The following is a 26,898-nucleotide window of genomic DNA, read 5'->3' on the forward strand; positions in this document are numbered from 1 at the left end:
ACCTCAGGATCGGTCTAGGGCAGAATCCAACTGTATCCAGCACCTAAATTCAGAGATTAAAATATACAATGGGGCTGGGGATTTAGCTCAGTAGTGCCGCCACCTGCCTCGAAAGTGCAAGGTCCTGAGTTAAAAAAAAAAATTATATATATATATCTGATGACATATGTCTTGGTAAGGAATGAGGTTGGTCTGAAAAGTGCAACTAAAGAAATGCAAAGCTGGTGCATCCAGAGGTGTCAGATTCAAAGAAAATGATTTAAGTAGGAGCTAACACAGATGCTGTCCGGTTAAATAGATAAAAATGCCTTTATTTCTAAAATGTGGCTTAATTACACTCCCAATGTGCTAAGCTGGTTTTGGAAGTGATCCTGCAGCACAGAGCAACCAGAGGAGGAGCATAGTCAGGTCTCCTGGTCCCGGGCACCAAGGTGTCATTCCTGTGGCAATTCAATCTACAGTTTTTCTTCAGCCGTTTCTTGTGATTCCCGTGGGTCATTTTGGATTGCTCTGTGTGACAGAGAGGTCCGACCTTGAGGAAGAGCTGTAGCCCACATCCTCTGCTTTTATGGGCTTAATGATATGGCCTGGCTTGGTCACAACCCTGGGAGTGGTGAGCTTTTGGAAGGCCCTCTGGGTGTTCCACGTAGATCCTATAGGGGTCTGGATGGTCCTTTCAAATTGTTTATGGTGGGTGAATGGGTATGGAAGTACCCGCACCTGGAAAGGAAGAGCAAGGTGGTGAGCCAGGCCGAGACAGTAGCCTCTAACCACAGCACAGCATATACTGTTTTGGCACAGGCACAGTCCTATGTGACACCCACAGAAGCTTCTGAGAGGCCAAGGCATCCGACATTCCCATCTAACCTTAGGAGTCCCGGTCTACTTGAGGACATCTGGGAGCAGAAGGGCCTACATTGGATTGGGACCTTCCAAGGTTTACCCAGCAATGTAGGGATTGAAAGACGACCCAAGATAGCTCTTCTCTAGCTTTAGTTACTCCAAGGCTGCTGTTCCTATAGAACACTGGCTGCATGAAGTGCCGGGACAGTTGTGTATTCATATGGATTTGATGACCTCTCTACCCTCCTCATGGTCTGCATTCCCTACTTCTTTCTCCTTGATCAATGATTTGGCTTAGGGAAGGGAGGTGATTTACCTAAGTAAAACAGACCCCAGGGGTGTTTCCTTGCCTAGTGCTCTTCTCCATTCCACCACAGCATTACCTTCAGCTTCAGACATGTAAACAATCTGTAAACACTTCCCCCAATGGTCCAAGGAGGGAAAAACCATAAGTAGAAAAATGGGGACGTTACAGTTGGTATTCTTTGGAGCTAGTCAATGGAACTCTCAAGAGAAGCTCAGTGGTCCTGGTAGTAGTGAAGGAAATAGATTCTTTTCAGGTTATACCAGAGAATGTCTTACTTGGGTCAATGCTTGATCTATGTATCTCCTGCAGGGCAAGGAATAAAAGTCACCCCCCACCACCTTGAAGCACTTTATTCTACTGCACATTGGAACCTGCAGTGTATTGCTTATTAAACTGATGAGCAAAATCAAGGGGGGTTTTTGGAAAACCACTTGTCAGCTTGCTGTGACTGTATTTAAAAATCAAGTAAGAGCTCTGGAAGGGAATGGTGATCTTCCGTCCCCTGGAATCCTGGCCTGTCAAAGCACCCTCTCTCCCCTCATCTCTAACTGCCTGGCCAATGCTTATTTTCTAGTTATGTATCTTCAACTCGGATCACAGTAGCTATAATTTTTGCAATGACTGGTTCACAAATGAGATCAAATACAGTATTATTGAAATGTGTATTTTTTTTAACCACTGTTTTGTTTAACAATTAAATGGTTCTTTCTGTTTCAGGACAGAAAGCACCTTTTCTTTTCTTCCCTTTCTTAAGCTACAAGGGATTAAACCCAGGGTCTTTGCATTGAGCCACATCCCCAGACCTTTTTTGTATTTTTTATTTTGAGGCAGGGTCTTACCATTGCTGAGTTACCCAGGCTGGGCTTGAACTTGTGATCTTCTCTTGTCTTAGCCTCCTAGTGTGCTGGGATTACAGGCATGTGATAGCATGCCTGGATACCTTTAACACTCTTGAAGGCCATGATCATGTTCAAATTTTCTTCTGTCTTATAAATATCCCTAGTTTATCATATGACATGACTTAAAATCCTTTTACTGCCCTGAACAGGTTCTGATTTGTTCTTTTTTTAAAAAACATGTAGCTCAAACCTTATGGCTTGTTTGAATGTTACCTTGATTAAAATACATGCCTGTAAGCCGGGCATGGTGGTACACACCTGTGATCCCAGCACTCTGGGATGCTAAGGTAAGATCTCAAGTTTGAGCCCAGCCCAGGGAACTTAGGAGGAGCCTGTGTCAAAATTTAAAAAGGAGCTGGGGATGTAGCTCAGTGTGAAGACCCTGGGTTCAATTCCCAGTACTGCCCCCACCCCAAAGCCTACAAAATAGTAATTAGTGAGACTCATTTGTAACAGAATGATTTGAAGTATCAGTTGAAAATGCTTGCAAAGATTTTCCTTTCAGTCTAAACTTTCCTCCCAGTCAGAAATTAGAATAACACAAATGTATCTGTAACTTTTTACCTTATAGCCTGTCAGTGAAAACCATGGATTTGATTCTGTGGTCAAGATCACACATCCCCCTTGGCCACAGGTTACAGAATGCTCCTTTCAAGCCATTGCAAGCTTTCTAAACCTCACCTGATGAGCTGCTGCATGGATGTTGCGCTTCTCATTGATAATCACATTTGGCAAATTCTTGTCTTTTCTTGGAGGGCCTTTAGGGGCTTTAATGAGAAATCTGGAAAGCAAAATGGCAGGACCAGGAGTTTTAAGGACTTAGCCAAAAGAGCAGGGAGGACACTAAAAGGAGAGGTGGGTGATAGTGCCTGTTGCCAGGCTATCTTCCTTGCTCTTACCGGCGTCTCTTCTTGGCACTGGGCTTCAGGCCTATACCACCCCACTCGCCCCAGCCAGGAAGCGTCAGGTCTACATCCTTTGGCTTACTTGCTTCCACAGCCTCCTTCTTCTCTTTCAAGAAATCTTTGATGACATCGTCCCCAGCGAAGGCCTCCTTTATTATCTGCTTTTGGTGTTTCTCCTCTTCATCTTCCTGGGAAGAAACAAGAAAGCAAGCTACAGCTCACCTTGAGCGTGCGGATCATGAATGTTTGAATTTTGGGTCATGACATTTTAGCGCCCCCTAGGGGGAAGTGCTGAACAATGAGGGTCTTGCAATACAAACCAATCAGTAGCCAGTCCTGTTCCAGTTTCCTTCTCTTTGGGGGTAAATATCTCTAACTCATAATCAATTGACATAATTTTAAACTTTCAGTAAGGAAACTTCAGAGTGGAGGCAGGAATGTGGGCTTCCTCCAACTTAAATCGCTAAAAAAGCAGGTGCCAGGACGTCTTGCCTTTAGCAGCTTCAGTTACCTAACTGGAGAGTCCCCGACCATACAAGATCCTCCTGAGTGGAGTAAAAAAGGTCAATGATTTACTTCAAATTGTCCTGCCTCAGATTTAGTCAGAACTTTGAGTGGATCTCTCCTTCCCCTGAGGGCAGTTTTAGAGTCACCCCTGGGAGGTTTTGGCAGCTCAGAGTTTAGGACGAGGGGGGTTTTCAGCAGCACCTATATATTTGCATTTATTAAACTGTCAGTGGGACCAATCTGACCTCACAGTATTAAGTATTCCAGACCTCACAACTACTGAAATTTGCCTCCAGCAGAACAAAGCTTGGCTCATTCCACTCCCCAAAGAGGAAGGACATTTTCTACACCAGCTCCAACCCCTACAGTACCCACCACCCAGGGTCTGCTCACCAATTCCTCTATTGCTGTGGGAACTGCCAATGACTTCACGGAAGGAGATTTTGTAGTTAGCAGATTCTGAAGATCAATCATTTGCTCCTTCTTTTTCTTCCCCTTAGGGGCATCAGTCTGGTTATTTGGGTTTCTCTCTGTTCGATCCCCTTTTAACACAGGTCTGGGAAGCTCCTTATTTTGAGAATATTTTTCGTGGGCTATGTCTTCTAGATCTTCCAGTGTCTGTGCTCTCTCTGGCCTCTGCAGCAACAGAGGTTCCTCTTCCTCCAGGGCACATTCCTCTCTCTGGACCTGGAGAATAGTCCCCCCTGAACTCACTTTTTGCTTGCTGGATTGATGTTTTTTTTGTTTGAGTTTCTGAGTCAATGCCTTCAATTCAGATAATACCTCCTGGGTGCCAGAATCTGAGGAGAAGAAATGAGAGCCGTCGGCAAAGGAGCTTGGCAGTTCCCCAGTCAGTGAACATTTGTTGAGCCCTCATGGGGGCCAGACATCACAGAAGGCATTCTAACATGGAAAAGCAGGAAAGAGAAGACTCCACAGGATGGATCTCTTGGAGAGTTCACGAAGTGCTACCTGCCAAGCAGCAGGGTAATGGATTTGGGGAGTTAAAAAGAACCACACTGGGAAGCAGATGTCCTGGGTCCCGTTCCCAGCTTTGCCAGAGACTTGCTGTACAACTGGGATAGGGGCTTAATTTCCCAGTTATAGCAAGCCCTGTAAGGGAAGATCTCCCCATGTTCACAATTTTTTTTAAAAAAGTAGATATTTTGGGCAGACATAATGGCACATGCCTGGAGATCCCAGTACTCTGGCAGACTGAGGCAGGAGGACTGCAAGTTTGAAACCAGCCTGGACAAATTAGCAAGGCCCTGTCTCAAAATAAAAAAGGACTGAGGATGAAGCTTAGTACAGAGGCCCTGGGTTCAAATTCCAAGTACTGCCAAAATAAATAAATTGATGAATAGATGAATAAAGAAAGAAAGAAAAAGGAGGAGGTGGAGCCATTTTAACAGGTAGACTCTGAGTATAACTTCATCGTTTGCTTTACTGCTTATGAAAACTTTCTCTGGGATAGTTTTGTCTTGACACAAGAATCTTCATATCTTAAAGGAGTATTTCATAATCTGCTGTGGCCTAGTCAAGAAGAGATAAGTAGCTACTTTCTATACTGAATACAGCTCGCACTTTCCAGCTACTGGCAAAATCTGAGCAAACATCTCTAGTCTCAAGAGCCTTGAGGGAAACACGGCAGAAACACACAGTTCTTCCGAATTGCCCTTTGTGATGACTCAAGCTGCCTCCATTCTCAAGTAGATCCTGCTCTCTAGCTTTGGCTTGAGGCCACTGCAACTTCTCAGATCTAGCCTTTGGACTAAGAATCAAGTTTCAAAAAAAAAAAAATCAAGTTCTCTTGCTCATCTTGGTGGTGACCCATGACTTCCTGATATTGAATGACACTGTTTCATAGAAGGTTTGGGAACATTCTATTACATATGATTCACAGAAATACAAATCCACCTTTCATATGTTCATACTACAACCAAGAGCTAAATGATCAGTTTTTCTTTTTCTTTTAAGAGATGGGAGTCTTGCTATGTTCCCCAGACTGGCTTTGAACTCCTCAGCTCAAGGGTTCCTCCTGTCTTGGCCTCCCGGGTAGCTGAGACTTCAGGTGTGTGCTACTGTGCCTGGCTAGACGATCAGTTTTTGAGTGGGCTCAGGACACAGCTATTGTCCTGTGGTTGTATAGAGAACAGCCCACAATCTCAGCCTGCAGTGCTACTTTCCAAAATCCTTCCAGAAATGACTACTTATAACTATTAGTCCCCAGAAATCTGCAGCTGAGAGCACTTAAGGTCCTTACAATACATTCTAAATGATAGCTCTTTTAAAATAAAATTTACCACAAGAAAGAGATTTCTGCTGTCATTTGAATGTATTGTTCCTCTATAAAATCAAATCAAGCCCGAGAATTTGCCCAGATAGCCAAACAAATAACAGGTAGAAAACATTCATAAAGTCTGAGCACAAAGCCACAACTCTAATTTACCAAGCAGCCTGTGGAGTTATTCATTCTTGTAAAGTCTCACCCTATATAGACAAATACATATAATGTAGCAATATGAAATGCTAAAGATGCCACTCCTACTTTAAAAACAAGACAAACTCTAGAAGTCTGAAGTCTTATAATGTCTCAAAAGCCACTTGGATATGTAAGTGCGAACGGATTTTCAGATTTACCATTTTATTAGATGTGTCTTTCTGATTCATACGTACCAGGAATGCTAAGTCATGCCCTTATTTCAAGGATGGTACAGTTATCTCTCTGAAGACTTGAGCCCCCAGAGCAGAAAACTGTCCGAACACACTGTACAGTCATACTGACGACTGCTTATTAAATGTAGAAGAAAAATGAAGAAAAATGGTTATCATGAATCTAATTTCACTTGAAGGACCCAGCACACTCACTTTTGAAAGTCCGCAGAGCCTAATCACTAGGCAGCATGTGTGGGTGGACACAGCTTTTCTCTTACCTGTCCCTAACAATATGAAGTTGTCCTATTTCATCACAGCTCACCTTTTGTTTCCTGACTGCCCACTGGCTCAGCATTCTGGTTGAGCTCAGACCTTTTTCTGAGAGATCGCCTTTCCTCAAACTCCTGTAACAGAATTTCTTCCTCTGCTCCTGGTCTTTCATCTTCTTCACTTTCAGAAAACTCCTGTACCACAGGCTCAGGTGGTTGTTCAGGCTTCTGGATTTCACCTTTTGCATCACTGTTACAATTCCTGAGCATCCAAGGATTTGATCCATCTGCAAACATCTGTACTTCATTCACTACATCAGGGACAAGAAGTTCTTCCTCTTCTGCACCTTTTTCCTCTTCCTCACTCTCTGAGACTACTTGGAGTTTCTGTGTTAGTTCTTTGTTCTTAGCCAACTGTTCTTGCATAGCTTGGCGAGCCTGGAGGAAAAGAGTTACAACAGCAGAATGCCCTGTCATTAGTGACCACAGTAACACCTTTTCTGGTCCATCTGTCCATACATCCGTCTGTTTGTCCCTTCCTCTATCTTTCAATCTTTTTTTTGAGGTACTGGAGATCAAACTCAGAGCCTTCATACTGAGCTACATCCCTAGCCCCTTCCCCTCCCTTTTGTTTTGAGACAAGATCTTCTACATTATCCAGGCTGGGCTCAAACTTGTGATCCTCCTGTCTCAGTCTCCTTCAGTGCTAGGGTTACAGGGTTGTACCACCCTGCTCCATTTCTTAAAGCTGCCTCTTCATTTAACTTGTTAAGTATTTTTTTACTGATATCTAATGTTGAAACTGCACATATATTACTGTATCAATAGCTGTGAAATAAAATGGAAGATAGATTCTTTGTTCTCAAGAAACCAATATGTCGGGCTGGGGATTTAGTTCAGTGGTTCTGCCACCTGCCCCACAATTGCAAGAACCTGTTTGATCCCGGTACCAAAAAAAAAAAAAAAAGGAAACCAATACGTGAAACATAATTTTAAAAAAGCTCTTCTCTGCTTTACTGGACTTTCCTTCAATACTGTTTCCCTTTTATCTCTCTTTTTCCACCTTGTTTCTGATCATTTTCTTCTCTGCCTTAGTGATTTTTCTGATGCCTTTATAGATTCCTGTTTTCTTTCCTCCAATTTCATTTCTTCCTTTACCCTGATGGTCTCTTACCTCCAGATCATATTTGGCCATAATTGCCTTTGACTTCGCCCATTTCCCACTGTTCTGGTGTTTAAGGCTCATTCGCTCCTGGAAAGGAAGGACAGAGTGAGATCTTTAGCACTTTGCAGGGGAAGCTGACTCAAAGGGTTGGGAGGCAAGAGGCAGTCGCACCATCATTCTGGCCTTTTCAATTTTTTCCAGTTCTTTTATTGCAGCAACAGGATTGACCTTCCACAGCTGCTCAAACTCTTTTAGGGCTTTCTTGGCCTTTCCTTTCTTTACGATTTTGTGATACCTACAGGGTAGAGAGGAGTAGGAGGGAAGAATTTAATAGATTTAGCTGAAGCACTGATGTCAGACACCAAAGTGCCCATGCTACCTAAGGGTTAACCCTCTGAATTTCTAGAATGGCTACCTCGAAGCTAGCTGACTGTAGTGATCCACTTTGGGATCTGAGAGGATTGGCTGGACTTTTGGTCTTTGCAGCCAGCCCCGGGGACAGATTTCTACAGAGCACAGTCCCCTCTGCTTCTATAGCCCAAGAGAGGAATAAAAGAGTTCCAGAGAGGCAAAAGGTAGAAGGAAGAGAAAGCAACTAAATAGTCCTCTTTTTGGCAAAGTCAAGCATGGAAGCCAAAGCCAGAAGAGTGGATATTAACAAAGCAGGCAAAACTATCAGGTTGGCTTGGGGCAAAAGAGGCTAATCTTTCTTATTTGGAACCTTTCTTTTTAAATGTTTTATTTTAGAGATGGAATCTTGCTATGTAGCCCAGGCTGGCCTCAAACATGTAATCCTCCTACTTCAGCCTCCCCAGTAGTTGGGATTATAGACCTGTGCCATAGCACTGAACATGACCCTAATTGCCATGTTAAAGAACTCATCATTAGCTGTATCATTTTCATCCATGGGCCTCCTTACTTTTTACTTTTGATTTTCTTCTCTCTTCGAGCCCTGGCTTCATAGTAGGACTGCAGAGCCCGGGCCCTCTGAAGCTCTGCTCGGCGCATCTTAGCCTGCAACCAATGGCATTTACAGTGATTACACAGTGCCCTCCTGGACTTGAAGGCAGATGCTGGGAGAAGCATAGCATGCCTAGGTGTGAAAGGGCCAGTGACACTTACCTCTTCCAGACTCATGGCCTTGAGAGAGGCTTTTTCCATGGGAGTCAATAAAGGGTCTGTCACTGGCTGCTTGTTTTTATGCAGAAGGTTGAAAACTTCTTGCTCCAGGGGGGTTCTTGGCTTAAGGAGGTAACGAAACATTTTAACTCTTATGCCATCCTCTTACGGTTTTCTCTCTATACATTTCTATGACTAATTAAAAAAAATCCTGATGGAAGACAACTTCAGCATGGGGATTCCAAGGCTACTCTAATATTACTGAGGGGGATCACCCTGTGTTCAGGTTATCAATACAGCATGTAAAACAGAATTCTAGTCTCTTAAGAATCTAAGCAGGATGCCATTAAGATAACTGATGGCAGGACAGAGAAACAGATGTACCAGACTTACAATTTTGATAGTCAGAAACAAAGTGGTCTTTGTAATACTATGTGTATTTGAAGCATACAACTATTACTTTATAGTTAGGAGTCTCAGATTCATATAAACTCTTTTTTTTTTTTTGGTACCGGGGATTGAACTCGGGACCTTGTGCTTGTGAGGCAGGCACCGGAACCACTGAGCTAAATCCCCGGCCCTATATAAGTTCTTTTAAGGAATACTTCTAGAAGGAAGAAGAGGTCAGATCTTAAGCATTATTTACCACTGATGTTATAAAAAGGAACTAGAGGGCCAGGGATTTAGCTCAGTGGTTCCGTCGCCTGCCTTACAAGCGCAAGGACCCAAGTTCGATCCCTGGTACCAAAAAAAAAAAAAAAAAAAAAAGGAACTAGACCTCAGAGGGGAACCTCATCTTTTAAAACCACAGCCAACTGTTGCAAATCATGTTATGTAAGTGTTCTTGGTATCATTAATTACTGATGAAAGGAAAAACATGGCATTCTTATGCACATTCTACAAATTTAGTTTCATTTCTTAAACACAAAAAGGACACTGCCTTAAAAAATGATTATCATGTAATTAGCCTGCTTCTTGACAGTTCAAATTTAACTCTTTCCCAAGATGATTGAAATTATTATGTAACACAAACATATACCAATAAAAAATTAGATATGCAAAATAAACCCCACAGAAATTTAAGTACTCTTTTCTAACTTTGGCTCCAATTCCTTAGTTTCCATTTAATTTTGCATGGTAGGTAGTGTCTGTATGTATAAAATGAATGAACTGTAAACTAATTATCCACATGTCAGCAAAAGACCCCATTTGGTGCTTGACTGACATTGTGAGGATGGCTAAAATAAGACTGATCATGCCATGGTCCCCCCTGACAAGTCACAAAGACAGCCCAAGGCAACAGAGCCAATTTCAAACCTCACACATACATTGTGTGTGTTTTTCTTCAACAGCCGTATTCATCATGGCCAGTATTAAACTTACAAATATCTAGACAAACATATAAACACACATCATCACGTGTTACACAATGCCATTGATTTACCCATAAACCTATTCTACTGAATAGTAAATGTGCATGTTCTTCCATTTTTAGTATTTGTAGTAGTGATCAATCACACGCTACAAGGTGATTTATATTACAATGTTGTAATCTCTCTTCAATTCAATTCAATTTACCAACATTTATTGATTGCAGCTACATTCCAGGCACTTGCGTGGGATGCTAGGAATACACAATTGTTTAAGACAGTTCCTGTCCTCATAGAGCTCACAACCTTTCAGAGCACAGAGACACATATGCTACTAATAAGATAACAGGTTAAATGTTATTTTCTAGGGGTAAACATGGAAAAAGGAACCATTAATTCTGATTAGGAGTGGGGAAAGGAAGTGACTTTTTGAATTAGGCTTTAAGGCTGAAGTATAATTCTTTCAGGAGGGGAAAAAACTCAAAACAGAAATAAGCATAAGCAAAACAGGTATCAGAAAACAAGTGGCATGTAAGAGAAAAATGTGTTTGCCCAGTATGGTCTTTAATTGAGGAGCCTTTGATGAATTTTGAGTAGAAGAGTGATAATCAGTTTTGTGTTTCAGAAAGAAAATCCTGATGACTGTGTGAAGGATATGGGTAAAGTTCTAAATGAACGGTGATGAGGGTCTCAAATAGGGTGTGAAAATGAAAACAGGAATCCAGTAGTCATAGCAGAGACAAAGTTTACAGGATTAGCCCATTGTATGGGCTAGGGAAAGAACAGTTAAGGGGACAAGTAGAAGCAGATGACTGAGGTTTCCAACCTAAGTGACCAGGGTAAGAGTTAAGCAATTAACTGAATCATAAAATGAAGGTGGTAGTAAAGGTTTAGTGAGTCTGGGGAAAGGAAATATGAAACTCAATTTGGACTGCGCCAAGTTTAAGATGCATATGGGAGACCCAGGGGACGCCTGTTAGTCACAAGGAATATGAGACTGCAGCTTAGAAGGGATTCAGAATGACAGTCAAAAGTCATGGAGTTTAGCTGGGCATGGTGGTGCACACCTGTAATATCAGCACTTGGGAGGCTGAGGCAGGAGGATCACCATGAGTTCAAGGCCAGCCTGGGCTATATACTGAGTTTAAGGCCAGCTTGAACATAGCAAGACTGTCTCAAAAAACCAAAAGCCATGGAGTTTATGTCATGCTTGGTGGTGCATGAGTATAATCCCAGTACTCCTGGCTACATAGTGAGTTCATAGCTTGCCTGGAGTAGTTGGTGAGACCCTGTCTCAAAAAGCCAACTAACCAGGGCCGGGGATTTAGCTCAGTGGTTTTGCCGCCTGCTGTGCAAGCACAATGACCCGAGTTCAATCCCCGATACCAAAAAAAAAAAAAAGTCAACCAACCAGAGCTAGAGGCTACTTTGCCAGCTGGTGCATGCTGTTGGTGGGCTCACTCCACACCCCGCCCCCCAGCATGGACCTGGCCACTCCCTGCAGCCCAAGCTGATCCTTTCCTGCCTGAGCACGCAAACCATGGCTACAGGCTGCATGGCCGGCACCTGACGCCCAGCTGTGATGGAGCTGAACACACGACCCTGCTGCAGTTGACACACAGTGCTCAGCAATGCTGACTTCCCGATGTGGAGCTGACAGTTGACAATGAAGTGACGGCAGTATAAATGAAGACCAAGTGATAGGAGTGGAACGATGCTCAAAGGGTGGGTATTCTACTCTCAGCAACAACACTGGGGAGAAAGAAACTGGGAAAAAGGATTCTCTAACCAAGACCCCAAGCTAGACCACAATGATGGAGGGAAAGAAGTGAGACAGCAAATAAGTGGAAGCTGCCCTTCACTGTGGGGGCCAATGGAAAGCAGATGCAGCAGCTCAGTCCATGTTGTGAACCGTAAGGCTGCTATGCTGCTCCTGGAAGCACCATGCCATGAAACGGAGATTCCTAGGAGCAGTGGGGCTGTCTGGCACCCAAGCCCGCTAACTCTCTCCAAGTTCCAGCAGGTGGTTCTCCTCACACAGCCCAGTAGACCCAACAGCAAAGCACTCCCCCTTCTACAGTGTCAGAAGGGGTTGTACGACTCTGCCCCACAAATCAAACATAAAGTGAATAAGAAAACTGAGTGAGGAGAGACCCACTTGCACCATGCCACTATGGGGGGCGGGTGTGCAGTGCATCAGGTAGCTTGTCTGTGAGAACATGGACATCAGCATCAAGGACTTTGCAGCCTGGACAGTGCTGCATGAGCTATACAACTGGGGATACTACAGTGTCACCAAGCACTGCTGGCCACAAGTGCAGGGTGAACATCTTGGGCCTAGATGACCACATGACCTTAAGCAATGCAATGCCACCAACAGCCACTACAAGGCCAGTATCTCCCTAGAAGCCCTCACACATCTGCTTTGCCCTCTAACTTCTGGATGACCCCCCAGCTTCATGTTTCTCTGTCCTAGCTAGCCTTCACATTTTCTGGGCATTGAGGAGTTTTTGTCACCCCTACTTTAAAGGCCCTGTTGTCCCTGTGTGCCCCTCACTTCTTTGCTCTGGCCAGCGCCTGGCCAGCCTCCACAGGTCTGAGGACACACCTAGGCACATCACAGGGTCCCCCTTTGGTGAGTGATTGTATCCACAATGAAGCAGAGCATGCATCACTGCTGGGTCCCTGTTACTGTCACTGTGGTACTGTCTGACCTGGAGGGCAGACCCAAAAGCCTGGAATGTATAGTGTTGAGGTACAGCCAGCACATAGGACAAGAGAATTGAGATTAGCTGTGTGACCAGCTCAGGAGCTCAGCGTCTTGAGAAAAGGGCTGCCTCCAGGTCTGAGCAAGAGTCACAGAGGCTGCACCGTACCACCCTGACCTACTGGAGGGTGAGATGCTGAGGTGATCAATCTAATATCATTAATCAGAGTCCCCTTGAGAGGCCCTATCCACAGACCAAGCAGCTGGTGCATGGTAAGGATGATCATTGACCATGTCTGGCTACTCAAAGAGTGCCCTAAACAGCAGCCCCTACCTGGCCACGTTTGGAAGGTGCCAGGATCTGTCAACACAGCAGGAAACAGGGCATTGCTGTGCGGTGGGGAATACTATCACAGAGAGGGGCTCTGAATCAAAAGATTTCTGAGGCAGCCAGGAAAATCTGACAGATTACACATTTAATGAGAAAGTATCCTTGTGTTTAGGTGAGGTAATGGCATTATGGTTGGTTTTGGTTCCTTTTCAAAAGGGCCTTTCTAGCAAAATCTCCTGAAAAAGTTTACACAATATCTGATATTTGCTAAAAAATACGTGAGGAGTGAGCAGGTATGAGTGCAGTCAGGCAGGCTGTGAGCTGGCAGGTGCCATCGTCTAGCTTACTACACCTTCTAGCAGTTTTAGCTTTTTTTTTTTTTCAGAACCAGGGATCAAACTCAGGACCTTGCGCTTGCAAGGCAGGCACGGTGCCACTGAGCTAAATCCCCAGCCCAGTTTTAGCTTTTTTATTAGGAAGTCAGATGCCATGGAAACAGTGAGGTAAGCAGACAGTGGCCTCCTGTGGAGGGTCATCCAGGTTTGTCTTGGCAGCAATCCTGGGAGATAGAAGAGGCAGGAGGGACTGCAGGACTGAGAGGGACTCACCTGCATTGCTGGCCTTAGGGGAAGGACCACAGGTCTAGGAAGGTGGTGGTTTCAAATGGCAGGGGACAGAGAACTTAGTCCTACCACTACAAGGAACCATGTTCCACCAACAACCACATGATGAAGGAAGGAGCCAGCTTTGCCAGCACTGTGATTTTAGCCAAGTCAGTGAGACCGATTTCTCCAGAATCATAAGACCGGGGTTGGGATTATCTGTCATAGCAGCAGAAAACCCATACACATAACAACTATGTGCTGGTGACACAGTACAAAATGGAGCACTCTAAGCAGAAACAGACTGTGAGCGACACTGTTTATATTAAACTATCTCAGCCAGGGATTTGCTGTCCTGGGCATATAAAACACAGGTTGCTGATTATAAACAATTGAACAGTAGGCCAGGGATTTAGCTCAATGGTGCCACCTGCCTTGCAAGCGCAAGGTCCCAAGTTTGATCCCCGGTACCAAAAAACAAAACAAAACACAAAAAACAATTGAACAGAGCTGTTGAAATGCCACCTGGAATGATTCTGTCACTCATGTAACCATCCTTACACATGTAAAATCAAGCCAGGAGGGGGGTCATCTTATTTTCTAATGTAAATGAAAATAAACAACTAGCTTGCAGAAAAAAAAAAAAGAACCAACCAAACAAGCCATGGAGTTTACAGAGCAAAAATAAAAGCCCCAAGAAAACTCATAAAAATAAAGCACCAGAAGTATGTCACAGAACACAAAAGCACTCTACCACTGAGGTACATCCCCCAGCCCTTTTAGATTTTTTTTTTTTAATTTTGAGACAGGGCCTTGCTAAAGGTCTTGCCCAGTTTGGCCTCAAAATTGTGACCTTGCCTTAGCCTCCTGAATAGCTGGGATCACAGGCATGCGCCACCATGCCCAGCAGGAGAGTTTCTGAGGATGTGACGTGCCAATAGTGTTGTCATAAAGGTTGAAGATTAAGAGGGCTTGGGATGTATCGATTTGGAGGCCCGTCACTAATTTTCTTTGAGAGAAGTTTCAGCAGGGGAAGGTGAGAAGGTAGACACCAGCGCAATAACAAGCTTTACTTCATTTCTGAAAAGCTTAAAATTCAACTTAATAAAATCAAGTTTGTACACCCTGGGTCAGATTAGGTCCAACAGGTGCCTTAATTATTTGTTTACAGCCTTTAAAATGCTAGTATACCACGAGACTCTCCAATCTCCAGGGAGGGCTTGCAGCACTGTCTAAGCAATGGACACCCTTGGGGCTGGGGATTTAGCTCAGTGGCGCTGCATCTGCCTCCCAAGAACAAGGTACTGAGTTCGATCCCCAGTGTGTGTGTGGGAAGCAATGGACACCCCACCTGCCTTGAGAGCATATTGAGAGGCCAAGATTTAGAGGAGAATGCTTTGGGAAATGCTAGTGTTGACTCATAATAGAGGAAAGGGGGAGGGTGGAAGAAGTTACCTTACATCATTTCTAGCACTTTGCAGTTTACAAATACTTTCTCACACATCATCCCATTTAACACGTTTGAGCTACAGTTAAATGACATTCTAGAAAATAGGTCAAAATTATAGTGAAGACTTACTTTCTGTTCTGTACTTCTAAGCCACACTGGTGAAATTTCTCAAAAATAAATCTCAGAGTGAACGAGGGGCATAATATACCCAAAGTATGGCATCTGGGCCCCACTCCATCTTGAAGAGGTTGTGTCATTCTCAGTGCAACCTGTTTTACCAGTATTTTGCCTTTAACAACCAACTCAGCGTTTTCCTGCTGTCTCCAAGATTACAGTCATTTGGAAAAGCAAGGTGCAGAACAGTGCATGGTAGCATACTACTACTTTTCCAATTTAAAAAGGAGGTAAACATGCATGTATAAATAAAACTCCAGGGCCAGGGATTTAGCTCAGTGGTGCTGCTGCCTGCCTCGTAAGCGAAAGGTCCTGAGTTCAATCCCCGGTCCCAAAAAACAAAACAAAACAAAAACTCTTAAGTGAATAACAATAAAAAACTTATCAAAGTAGTTACTTCTGGGTGGCTTTGGGGATAAAAATGAGCATACAGGGATGGGTGGGGCTGGACTTGTCACTATATATCTTCTATACTTTTTATTTTTGAGCCTGCAAATTATATTACCTCTTCCTAAAGTCTCCCTTCATTCTGCAGCCACACTTTATACCTGACCTCTTTTTCATGTGGAAAAGGACGCATCCTAGAAAGAGAATGGTAGTGACTTCAAAAACAACACCAGAAAATACAGCTTATCCCCATAATAAGTGACTACTTAATTTCAAGCTATCATGGCAAGCAATTTTATTTTGATTAACTTTAATTAGCTCAACTTCCCAACATGAAGACACTATCATTCCTGGGTTTGCAGAAAGCACAGAGGAGAAGCAAAAAGAGGCATCTATACATGGTCTGGGTGCTGGTGTTTTGGACTATTTTTATTGAAGACAGACAGTCCCATTACGAACTACATAGCACCAACAACTTTAAACCACTTGTTCACAGGCTGTATCTTCACAAAGGCATTTCTAATGATGCTAACCTTTGGAATGAGGTTTTAAGTGGTTTTTAAAAAAGTAGTGAATAAGCGGGCTGGGGATGTAGCTCAGTGGTAGAGTGCTTGCCTAGCATGTGTGAGGCCCTCAGTTCTACCACCCAGTACAACAAAACAAGGGGATAAGAAAGAAAACATAGTATGCTCCCTCTATCTTGGCAGTCAGATGCTAACACAAAAACTTAGAAATAGCCAAGTACTGTATACTGTAAGTGAACGAAAAATGACTATAGAGCTACTGGATTGACTTTTTTTTTTTTGGTACCAGGGATCGAACTCAGGACCTTGAGCTTGTGGGACAGGGCGCGGAACTATTGAGCTAAATCCCTGGCCCTGGATTGACTTTTGCATGACAGATAATGAAGATATGCTACCTTTCTCCTTTTCTTTTTCTGCAGTACTGAGGATTGAACCCAGGGCCTTGTGCATGCTATTAGGTAAGGGCTCTAACGTTGAGCTACATCCTTGCCTACACCCCGCCCACCACCCCAAATTTGGGACAGGGACTAAGTTGCCCAGGGTTGGCTTGAACTTGTAATACTCCTGCCTCTACCTTCCAATGGGCTGGGATTATAGGCGTGTGTCATCCCACCCAGTACCTCTCTCCCTTTCTTTCGTTTTTTGGTACCGGGGATCGAACTCGGGACCTTGTGCTTTCCAGGCAGGCGCCGGAACCACTGAGCTAAATCCCTGGCCCCTCTCTCCCTTTCTGATTACTAAGGTAAAATGTCTTAAAATTGTTACTTAGGCTTAACATGTTCATTCAAATCAGTTTTAGGGTCTGAAATCTCCAAGTTGTCCAATCTCACCTTTCAAGGTTGGGTTTTATTTTGTGATACTCACCTTCCAGCTACTGAACACGTGTTCAATGGGAACAGAGTCTGATTGCTCCTTCTCCAGGGGAAACACCAGCTGCTCTGCTTGCCGGTTCTTCAGAACGATAGGATCCCATTTGGAGAGGGTTTGTGATGTTTTATTGAAAGCTATTTCTCGGTGGATCTGAAGCAGGCAAAAGTACAGTACATAAAAGGAAAGAGTCATGAGATTATGCATTAAACTCAAAAGACTAACATGAGATCAGGTCAGGAGGCAATGTTTCTTAGCCCAAGAAAGCATCAGGATGCTAGAGGTTAACTCTTGGTTACTTCTCAGGACTGCAACTGCCCCCCCCCTTGGTACTGGGGATTGAACTCAGGACCTTGCACTTGTAAGGCAGGCACAGTGTCACTGAGCTAAATCCCTGGCCCTTGCTCCTATTTTTATTTTATTATCATTACTGTTATTTTCAGTGGTAATACTGGGGATTGAATCTAGAAGGCCTTCACACTGAGCTATATTCCCAGCCCTTCTAAAATTTTTATTTTGAGACAGAGTCTTGCTAAGTCGCTAAATTGCTCAGGGTGTACGTGAACTTATCCTCCTGCCTTACTGGCCAGGATGCTAGGATTATAGGGATGTGCCATCATGCCTGGCTGTTCCTAGCTTTTTTTTTTGGAAGGAGCTTTGATTTATGACAAAGTAATTATGGGTTCTCAGTTGGAAACCCATGGAGGCAGAGTCCCTATCCCACACTGTACACAATCCACTCTACAGGGCAGCCTTCTTGTGACAGGCAGAATATACAGATTACAGAATACCCTTGTGGCTATGTGAGGAAGATTTTTTTTTTTGGTACCAGGGATCGAACTCAGGACCTTTCACTTGCGAGTCAGGCAGCAGCACCACTAAGCTAAATCCCCAGCCCCCGTAGATTTCTTAAATAAGGGGAGAAAAACCAAAAGCATTAGCTGAGAGTGGTGGCATATGCCTGTAGTCCTAGCACTCGGAGGTTGTGGCAGGAGGATCACTCAAGTTTTAGCCTGGGCTACACAGTAAGTTCATGGCCAGCTTGAACTATCTAGTGAGACCTTGTCTCAAAAAAAAAAAAAAAGCAGCAGCAGCTAAAATAAGAGAAACTGAGTGGAGGTGGCACCTGCATGTAATCCTAGCTACATGGGAGGGTGAGGCAGGACAAGAGAATTTCAAATTCACGGCCAGCTTGGGCAATTTAGTGAGGCCCTGTTTCAAAATGAACAAGAGGCAGTCATGGTGGCATAGGCCGGTGATCTCAGCAACTCTGGGAAGCCAGGAAGAAGGACTGCACATTGCTGGGTGTGGTGGCGCACTCCTGTTATGCCTGTTATCTCAGTACTCGAGAGGCTTCGAGTTTGAGGTCAGCCTGAACTACAAAGTAAGACCGTGTCTCAAAAAAAAAAGAAAAAAAAAAGATTGCACATTTGAGCAGTGTAGGCATTTTGGCAAGACTTCATATCAAAATAAAAAATACTAAAAAGGAGCCAGGTGAGGTGGCACACAACTGTAATCACAGCACTGAAGGAGGCTGGGGCACAAGGATCATGAGTTGAAGCCCAGCCTTCCTGGGCCTGACTTCTCCTGGTCCTCAGAGATCACCCCCTCCTGGAATCCGGGGGTCCTGAAAGTGTTCTGGGCCTCAGGGGCTGGGGGTGCGGCCCTAGGGCTCCCCTCACCCTTAAGCCCTGGCCTCTCGTGTGGGGCAAGAGCTGATCAGCCTTGGGGGCCCGAGCAGAGGAGGAAGTGGGTGCACTCGGCTGGGCACGGGAGGGGGTACTGACCCTGTAAACACTGCACCCTTGGCACCAAGCTTCTGTGGAGGGCAGGCGGCCCTGTGCCTCTCAAACCACACCTGCGCGTGGAACTCCTTCAGGTTGACCTGGCAGCCAGGGCCTCCTGGACCCCAGGAGAGGGGCACCTGTCCATCCTGAAATGCCCTTCCAGCTCCTGACACTGCTCCTTGCTGCAGTCATGGCTATGGGGCCCAGGAAGTCACCAGGGTCCCACACCCTAGCTCCTATTCTGCTCCCACACCTCCTGAGCTTATTTTTAATCTTTTCCTTGGGAAAGAAATCATAATCCTCCCTCCTCCCATTTTCCAGGCCTCTCCTCCCCTCCTGTATCACCCTATTTTCCCTGGTCTATTCACTTCCTTCTCCTTAACTCACTTCTCAGTCACTTACCCTTTCAACCTCCTCTTTGTCAAGGGGCAATTCCACAGCTTTCTTGGATTTAACTCTACTCAGTTGCTTTTTCACAGCAGCCAATGAAGATGAAGTTTTAACAGGCTCAAGAAGATCTGAAAGGACCAGCTTTTCTCCTGATCCTGAGGAAAGGCCAAATTTTCTTGTCAGACTAAGACAGGCAAAAATCTCAACATAATGTAGGAAGCAGCTCAGTAGAAAATCCTGTTGATTGGCAAATGTGCAGGGAAGCAGGGATAATTCTTACTTTACTCCCTTATTCCTAGCAATCCTGACATCATCACTGTCCAACATCCTCAAATGTGCTGGGGGATGGGAGAGGAGGAAAATATTTACTCTAACTATAGTCTCTTACTTTTCCCCTAGCCTTTCTGCTTCCACTCTTGCCCTATTACAATTCATTCTCTGCATAATAGCTAAAGTGATCTTTTAAAAATGGGTATCACAGCATGTCATGGTCCTGCTGAAAATGCCTCCTCAGTATATGTGGAATCTCATCAACCTAAATGACAGGATATGAGATTCAGTCTCTGTCTGCCTCTCCAACCTCATGTCACTTTGTTATGCTCTAGTTACATCAGCCTTCTTCCTACTGTTCCAACATGCTGTGTGCTTTTTCCTGAAAGCCTTACACAGCTGTTCCCTTGCCTGCACTGTGTTCTCTCATCTTTGCATCATTTCTTGTCATTCAGATCTCAGCTTCAATTCTGCCTCTTTCGGGACCTTTCATGACCAGCCAATATAAAGTAGCCACACAGTTCCCTGATCGTGCTACTCTGTATCAATTCTTATATCTGCCCCCCCAGCAAGGTCCATGTGATCATGTCTTTCGCTTCACTGTAGCCTTGGCATCTCAGACTTCATAGAAACACACTATCTGCTGAATGAGTCAGCTTGGAATGAATACATGGTTACCAGCTCTGAGAGTTTACTACAAACACAAACTTCATTCAAGCTACCAAAATTGTGACTACAGTGATGAAATTGATGTCTAGTTTTGGTATGAGGTCAAAATTTCAACAATGCCATTTACTCGTCATGTATTTTCAACAAGGATGATGTTTCCCCTTTACCCCCCCCCCCCAACCAGGGTGGGGAGGATAAAAAAATGAAAAAAATCTTAGATATTACAAAATTTTTGTGTACCACCAAGGCTCAATGTGTCAAACAAAATCTCAATCCTTAAACTGTTGTGGTGCATGTTTGTCTGTAATCCTAGCACTCTGGAGGTAGAGCCAAGAAGATTGCTACAAACTAGAGGCTAGCCTGAACTACATAGACCTGAGACCCTGTTTCAAAAAACCAAACCAAACCAAACCAATAAAAAAAACCCCAAAACTTAAATCAGCCCACTGTGGCACAGTGGTTCGCCACCACTGGTCTAGGTGAAGCCCCTTGAATACATAACCTGACTTTACTGAGCTCCAGCTAATGAGAATATCTGTCTGTTCTAACTCAGTGTTATAAGAACTGAAATACAAGGAAATTGTGTTGGGCATAGTGGCACATGGCCCTGTAATCCCAGCTATTCTGGAGGCCAAGGCAACAAGATCAAAAGTTTGAGCCTAGCCTAGGGAACTTGTAATACCCTGTCTTCAAGAAAAAACAAAAGAAAAAAGCTAGAGACATAGGTCAGTTTAATCCCCAGGTCTGCATAAAAGAAAAGAAACTGGTCATTAAAGAGCCACACAAATATGTAGTATGACTAAGTAAGAGACAGCTGACTTTTTCCCTCCAGTACTGGGGGTTAAACCCAGGGCTGTCATACTGAGCCATACCCCCAGCCCTTTAAAAAATGTTATTCTGAGACAGGGTCTCACTGAATTCCAAATTATCCAGGCTGGGTTCGAACTTGTGATCCCCCTGCCTCAGCCTCCCAGAGTGCTGGGATTACAGGTGTGCATTATTACACCCAGCTGAGGGCACTGTCTTCATTCATGTTCCCTTATCCTAGAATAATCTCATCAATCTTCATAAAAGATTTTGAGTTTGGATTCCTAGGCTTTCTTCTAAAAAAAATGGATGAAACTCAAGGGTATCTGACCACCCTTCTCAACCCACTCTCCCAGGTGAACATTTATAGTATGACAACAGTAATCACATTAAAAGCAGTTTCTAGGGGCTGAGGTGACCACTATGATTTTGGAACCCATAAGCTGCCATGTATAGATATCTTCCTTTGTTCAACTTACCTTCAGAACTGACATTGAACTCTGATACCTTCAAACTAGCCTCAGATCTCTCCGCCAATTTCCACCTAAAATTAGGCAAAACAATGTAATAGAAATGAGGGAAAACAAATACTTCTCTCTTCAAAGAAGGCTTTGGTTTCATGCATTTTTCTACTAGGCTCAGGTTTTTTTTTTTTTGGTACTGGGGATCGAACTCAGGACCTTGCACTTGCAAGGCAGGCGCAGAGCCACTGAGCTAAATCCCCGGCCCTAGGCTCAGGTTTTGTCACAAATCAATCAATAAATCCGCTCCTAATAGGGACTTGGTAATCTAACCTTCATCTCCTCTCTTTATGTAGAATCAGCCTGTCATAAACACAAGGCAATACAAAGAAAGCATAATGGCAAACACATTGGATTTGGATTCAAACACATCTGGATTTGAATCCTGGATCTGAGTCTCATGAGCTGGGTGACCTTGGGAGTAATTCAATTAACTTTTCTAAAGGGGTTAAGTAAATGCATAATCAATGCTTCAGAAGATTTTTTTGTTTTTTGAGATAGGGGTCTTTTTTTTTTTTTTGGTACCAGGGATCGAACTCGGGACCTTGCGCTTGTGAGGCAGGCGGCAGAGCCACTGAGCTAAATCCCTGGCCCTGAGATAGGGTCTTGCTATGTAGCCCAAGCTGGCCCTGAACCCAGTGATCCTCTTGCCTTAGCCTCCTGAGTGCTGGGATTACAGGCATGTGCCACCATGCCCAGCTCAAAAGATTTTTAAGTGTGGATTAAATAAAAATTCCAATGTGTGAAGGCCTAACACAATAATAGTAATAAGGATAATGACAGTTAACAACAATTATATAATGCTTACGATACAATAGGCACTGGTGTTAAATCATTACATTAGGCACGTGACAAATGTTAACTGCAGAGAAGTCTCATGGAGTCAGCTAGTTATAATCTGCCCAAGCCGATGGGAATTTACCTATTCTTTCCATTAAGAGAACCAATTGATTCCAGAAGCTTTTGATGCTTTCGCTCTCCATCACTGTCCCCCTAAACACAGAAAAGGAAAAACCATTAAAACAATGAGGGGAGGGAAACAACAACATGGAAATCGAGGCTCATGTAAAAGCCCTGGTTCTTCTGGTGCGTGGAGGACTGGGCAATCTGATAAAGTTTTGTGCACAAACATTCTAGCCCAAGCTCAAAGAATTTCAAAATCTAAACTCTCTCACTTTAAGAAACATAAATCCTTAGTAACTTGAGAGTTAACGTCATGACTCTCTTCTAACTTGTTTGTGGAAGAAAAGGGTTTACAAGGATCATGTATCTGTACAGGATAAATAGTTGTGATCTGACACAGAAACCTTGGCATAGAGTGTAAGTCATAGCCACAAATACAAGGTAGCTTTTTCCAAGGGGAAAATAACAATCACCAGGAAAAAAAGAGCCAACAATAAAAACCTAACTCCTTGTTATTAAAATAGCTGGTCTGTGTGTATACCCCCCCCACTTAGAAAAAAATTTAAGTAGTTTTGTTGGGGGAAGTAAATTAAAAATTCCTATAGTATTTGTTTGAAATTTAGCTTAAAATACGTATGTACATTGCAGACAGATAAATTTCTACAGAAATTCAGACTTGGCAAATTTCACCCACCTCATCTTCACTAGCACTCATGGGATAGTTGGGCAAATCCACTAGTTCTTCTTGCTGGCTCAAAGCTAGAAGGCTGTTTTAAAAAGGTAATAGAAACATTAACATTTAAAGTAACTTTTATTCTAATGAAACAATCTCTAATACATTGTACCTTTAGTTCTCAGCACAGAAGAGCCCTATCTCAATCTACAGATGGAGGGGAAATAAAAAAGACTAAGACGTGCTATCTATATGTATCAACTCCCTTCAATGAGTATATTATGTATCGCAAACATGTACTCCCCGCCCCAAAAGGGATAGTCCTGTCCCTCGACACAGGTACAAACCAAGCAGTATGAATGCCTTCGGGAATGTGTCACGATATCATATTTAGACTAATTTAAATTAAAGTCAGGCATCGCTTCCAAAGTAAGCAGCGCTTGGTGATACCCATGGAAAAGAATCAGTATTTTTGCCATTAGTGCTACCTACATTTCCCATTGACCTCTGGGACCTAGGTAAGGTGGCCAAAGACACTGCTTCTGGCTCCTGAGGCAAGACAGTTAATGATTAATATTTCTAGGCATCCTCCACACGTTAGACATCTTGACAGGTGCAGCCCACTCAAAAGTGTTACCTTGATCATGTTTACAGGAATGGGGATATAGGGAACTGGTGGAAAGCAACAGAGTAAGCCATTTTTCTAGGGATTTGCTTGACAAAGTAGGTGTTTGACTAGGCCTGGTACCCAGAAACAGATCTACTACGACCTAACAGTACACGGTAGGTATTTGCAAGACAAACATTACCAAACGCACTACATTTGGTTTCCCCATGGGGGGGGGCACATGAAAAACTAGAGGGTTGCGAAAATGTCGAGGATGAGTCGGTCTAACTCGGAGCACCGTCAACGCGGAGGGTTAAAGCAGGCTGCGGCCCAGGCAGAAGAGGGGTCACGTGACGAGGAAAGTGTAACACATTAACTTAGCTGCCGAGGAAGAGCCTGCGTCAGGGCCAACAAGGATACAGTTAAAAGCTGAGAAGCCGTGGGCACGAATGAGATGAAATGAAAGGGCTTTAGCGGCTGGTTCGCAGAAATAGTAAATGAGGTCTTATGAGAGGAACAACTGCTGTTTGTTGAAAGGTGACTCCCGTTTCCTAAAAGATAGGGAACGCAGCCCCCAAAGAGGCTCCGAACCCCTTCCCTTTTACTCCTTACCCCTCCGCAGCCCGGATCGCGTTCATCTCGGCAGCCTGCATCGCTCACATGGGTCAAGGGTGGAAACCAAAAGGAAAGCAATTTCCGTGCCGGCCTCCAAGCAATTTGTGCTTCCGCCAATCGGCTGGGGCTCGAGACGTCATTTCCCTTCCGTGCGACGGGAGTGGGAATTGGAGGCGTAGGGAGGGGACGGCGGAGTGGCGAGGCGGCCGACAGCTGCGGTCGGTGGGTGGAGCTTGGTGTCCCCACCTGGCACCCGGCCGGTCGGTCTCCTGGTCTCTGCTACCCTTGAGCCCAGGGCACCTTGAGCCGAGGGCTTGGGCGCTGTACTGAGGGACAGAGCCCGAGCCTTCGCTGTCTCTGCCTAGTGTAAAAGCAGACTCCAGCGCCCATCCGTGTCCGACAGCACCTCACTATCCTGTCATGGGCCTGCAAAGTGGCTAGCTTTGTGCCCGGTGGGCTCAGGTGACTTCGAGGTGAACAAAGCAGGTTTCCTCCCATTTTAAGGAAAATCCCTTTTGATTGCATGCCTCTTGTAATTGCAGTTCCATGCTCCTCTTCCTACATAGCAGAATTTCACCCAAGAATGAATGGACTCTCTCAGTGGCTTCGCTTCCATAACTTTTAAGACGTTTTGCTTTTTTGTGGTGCTAGAGATGGGACCCAGGGCCCCATAGGCAAGAGTTCTACTTCTGGGCTACTCCGCTTGTCCGATTTTTTTTATATTAAAAAAAAAAAATAGGGGCCGGGGATTCAGCTCAGTGACGCCGCGCCTGCCTCGCAAGCGCAAGATCCTGAGTTCCATCCTTGGTACCAGGTTAAAAAAAAAAAAAAAAAAGGACCGAATATGGTGGCGCACTTCCGTGATCCCAACACACCGGAGGCTGAAGCAGGAGGATTGCCACAAGTTCCAGGCCAGCCTGGGCTACATATAGCAAGAACCTGTCTCCAAAAAAACAAAACAAACAAAAAATGTAGAAAACAATACACAAAAGCATTCTTGTCATTTAATCTTTTAGGCCATTCCCCCCTTGTTTTGCCTCGCTATTTGAATAAACCTGTTCAGGAGATCATCAGTGACACCCAAGGTTGGTAAATGAAACGGCTACTTATCCGTCTTTAATAGTTGCTTTCCTTTCTTTTTAATATTTTTTTTTTTTTGGTACTGGGGATGGAACTCAGAACCTTGGGCTTGCAAGGCAGGCATGGTGCCACTGAGCTAAATCCCTGGCCCTGCTTTCCTTTCTTATTCATTCAGGAAATGTTTTTGACCATCTATTATGTGCCAGGCCTCTAGACATTTGGGATACACTGCTGAATAAAGCAGATATGTCCCATGGCTTCATAGAGCTTACTTTTTTGTTGTTGTTGTTGTTGTTTTTTTGAGACAAGATCTCGCTATATAGTCTAGACTGGCTTGAACTCACTGTTGTGTAACCCAGGCTGGCCTCAAACTCACAGTGATCCTCCTGCCTCCCTAGTGCTGGGATCACAGGTGTGTGCCATCACTCCCAGCCAAGAGTTTACTTTCTAGTGGGATTAAAGACAAAGGCTTGTTAAAACTCCTGGGGTTCCACAACCACTCTCTTCCAGTATCTGAGCTTCATGACCACCTACTTTAATCTTCTCTGCTGGATGCTTTCAATTTTCTCACTCCCTAGATGTTCTTAATTAATTAATTAATTAATTTTGGTACTGGGGATCGAACTCAGGACCTCAAGCTTGCCAGGCAGGCGCTGTGTCCCTGAGCTAAATCCCCAGCCCTCTTGCTCCCTAAATGTTGATGTCCCCTAGAACTGCACCCTCAGCCCTCTGTTGATTCCACATGCACTTCCTAAGTCTGTAAACTCTAAAATCTACAGTTCTAGCCCAGATCTCTTTGTTGGGCTAGAGACACCGATCTCTGATGCCTCCTGGCTATGCTTTTTGACTCACAGGCATATCAAATATGAAGTGAACAGTAATTTCTCTCTTTTCCAGAGTTCTCCTGTGTTTTCCATTTCTATGATTAGCCCATCAACTACCCAGTTAAGGTAGAAGTCAGAGAGTCAAATTAAACTCTGCTCTCCTAAGTTCCATGCTTGTTCCCCAGTATCAGCACTTTTACTTCTAGAATCTCAAATGTCTCCCCACCTTTCTGTCACTATTGTCATTTTAATTAGTTCAGGTGCTTGCAATTTCAATTTCAATTTCCTGTTTTGGTAGCATATTGATGAAGAGCTTGAGGATTTTGCTAGGAATTGAACCCATGGTCTTGGTTGTGCTAGGCAAGTGCTCTACTACTGAGCTCTACCCCCAGCCCAAAAGCATGAGGGTTTTTTTTTTCTTTTGAGACAAGGTTTCTCTGTGTAGTTCAGGCTGGTCTTGAAATATATAGCCCAGGCTGGCCTCACACTCATGGGAATGCTCCTGCCTTAGCCTCCCATGTGCTGGGATTACAACCATGCACTATACCCAGAAGGTTTGAAGCTAGATTCTTTTTTTTTTTTTTTTTTTTTTTTTTGAGACAGGTTCTCTCTATGCAGTTCAGGCTGGCCCTGGACTCACTATGTAGCTCAGGCTGGCTGCAAACTTGGGG

General features: G+C 44.1%; 1 protein-coding gene across 2 annotated transcripts; it reads right to left on the bottom strand.

Annotated features, from left to right (window-relative positions):
• Window positions 1–285: 285 nt before the first annotated feature.
• On the bottom strand, window positions 286–24,512 carry Utp14a (UTP14A small subunit processome component). Of its 2 annotated transcripts, none has more exons than XM_013077904.3 (15): window positions 24,321–24,512; window positions 23,123–23,195; window positions 22,448–22,518; window positions 21,484–21,548; window positions 19,271–19,413; window positions 17,079–17,234; window positions 8,673–8,792; window positions 8,470–8,564; window positions 7,722–7,845; window positions 7,560–7,637; window positions 6,439–6,823; window positions 3,855–4,261; window positions 3,037–3,142; window positions 2,731–2,830; window positions 286–720 (listed from the first exon to the last, which is right to left on the bottom strand). In XM_013077904.3, the coding sequence occupies exons 1-14, from the start codon at window positions 24,359–24,361 to the stop codon at window positions 2,772–2,774; spliced, it is 1,923 nt and encodes a 640-aa protein (XP_012933358.1). In that variant the 5' UTR covers window positions 24,362–24,512; the 3' UTR covers window positions 286–720; window positions 2,731–2,771. The 2 variants fall into 2 exon arrangements, with proteins under 2 accessions (XP_012933358.1, XP_004921205.2); XM_004921148.4 differs by having other exon boundaries at window positions 2,949–3,142.
• Window positions 24,513–26,898: the final 2,386 nt, after the last annotated feature.

Source organism: Heterocephalus glaber, unplaced genomic scaffold (assembly GCF_053883595.1).
Source record: "Heterocephalus glaber isolate CG9 unplaced genomic scaffold, H.glaber_assembly_v1.0 deba00001729, whole genome shotgun sequence".
NCBI classification, from domain to species: Eukaryota; Metazoa; Chordata; class Mammalia; order Rodentia; family Bathyergidae; genus Heterocephalus; species Heterocephalus glaber.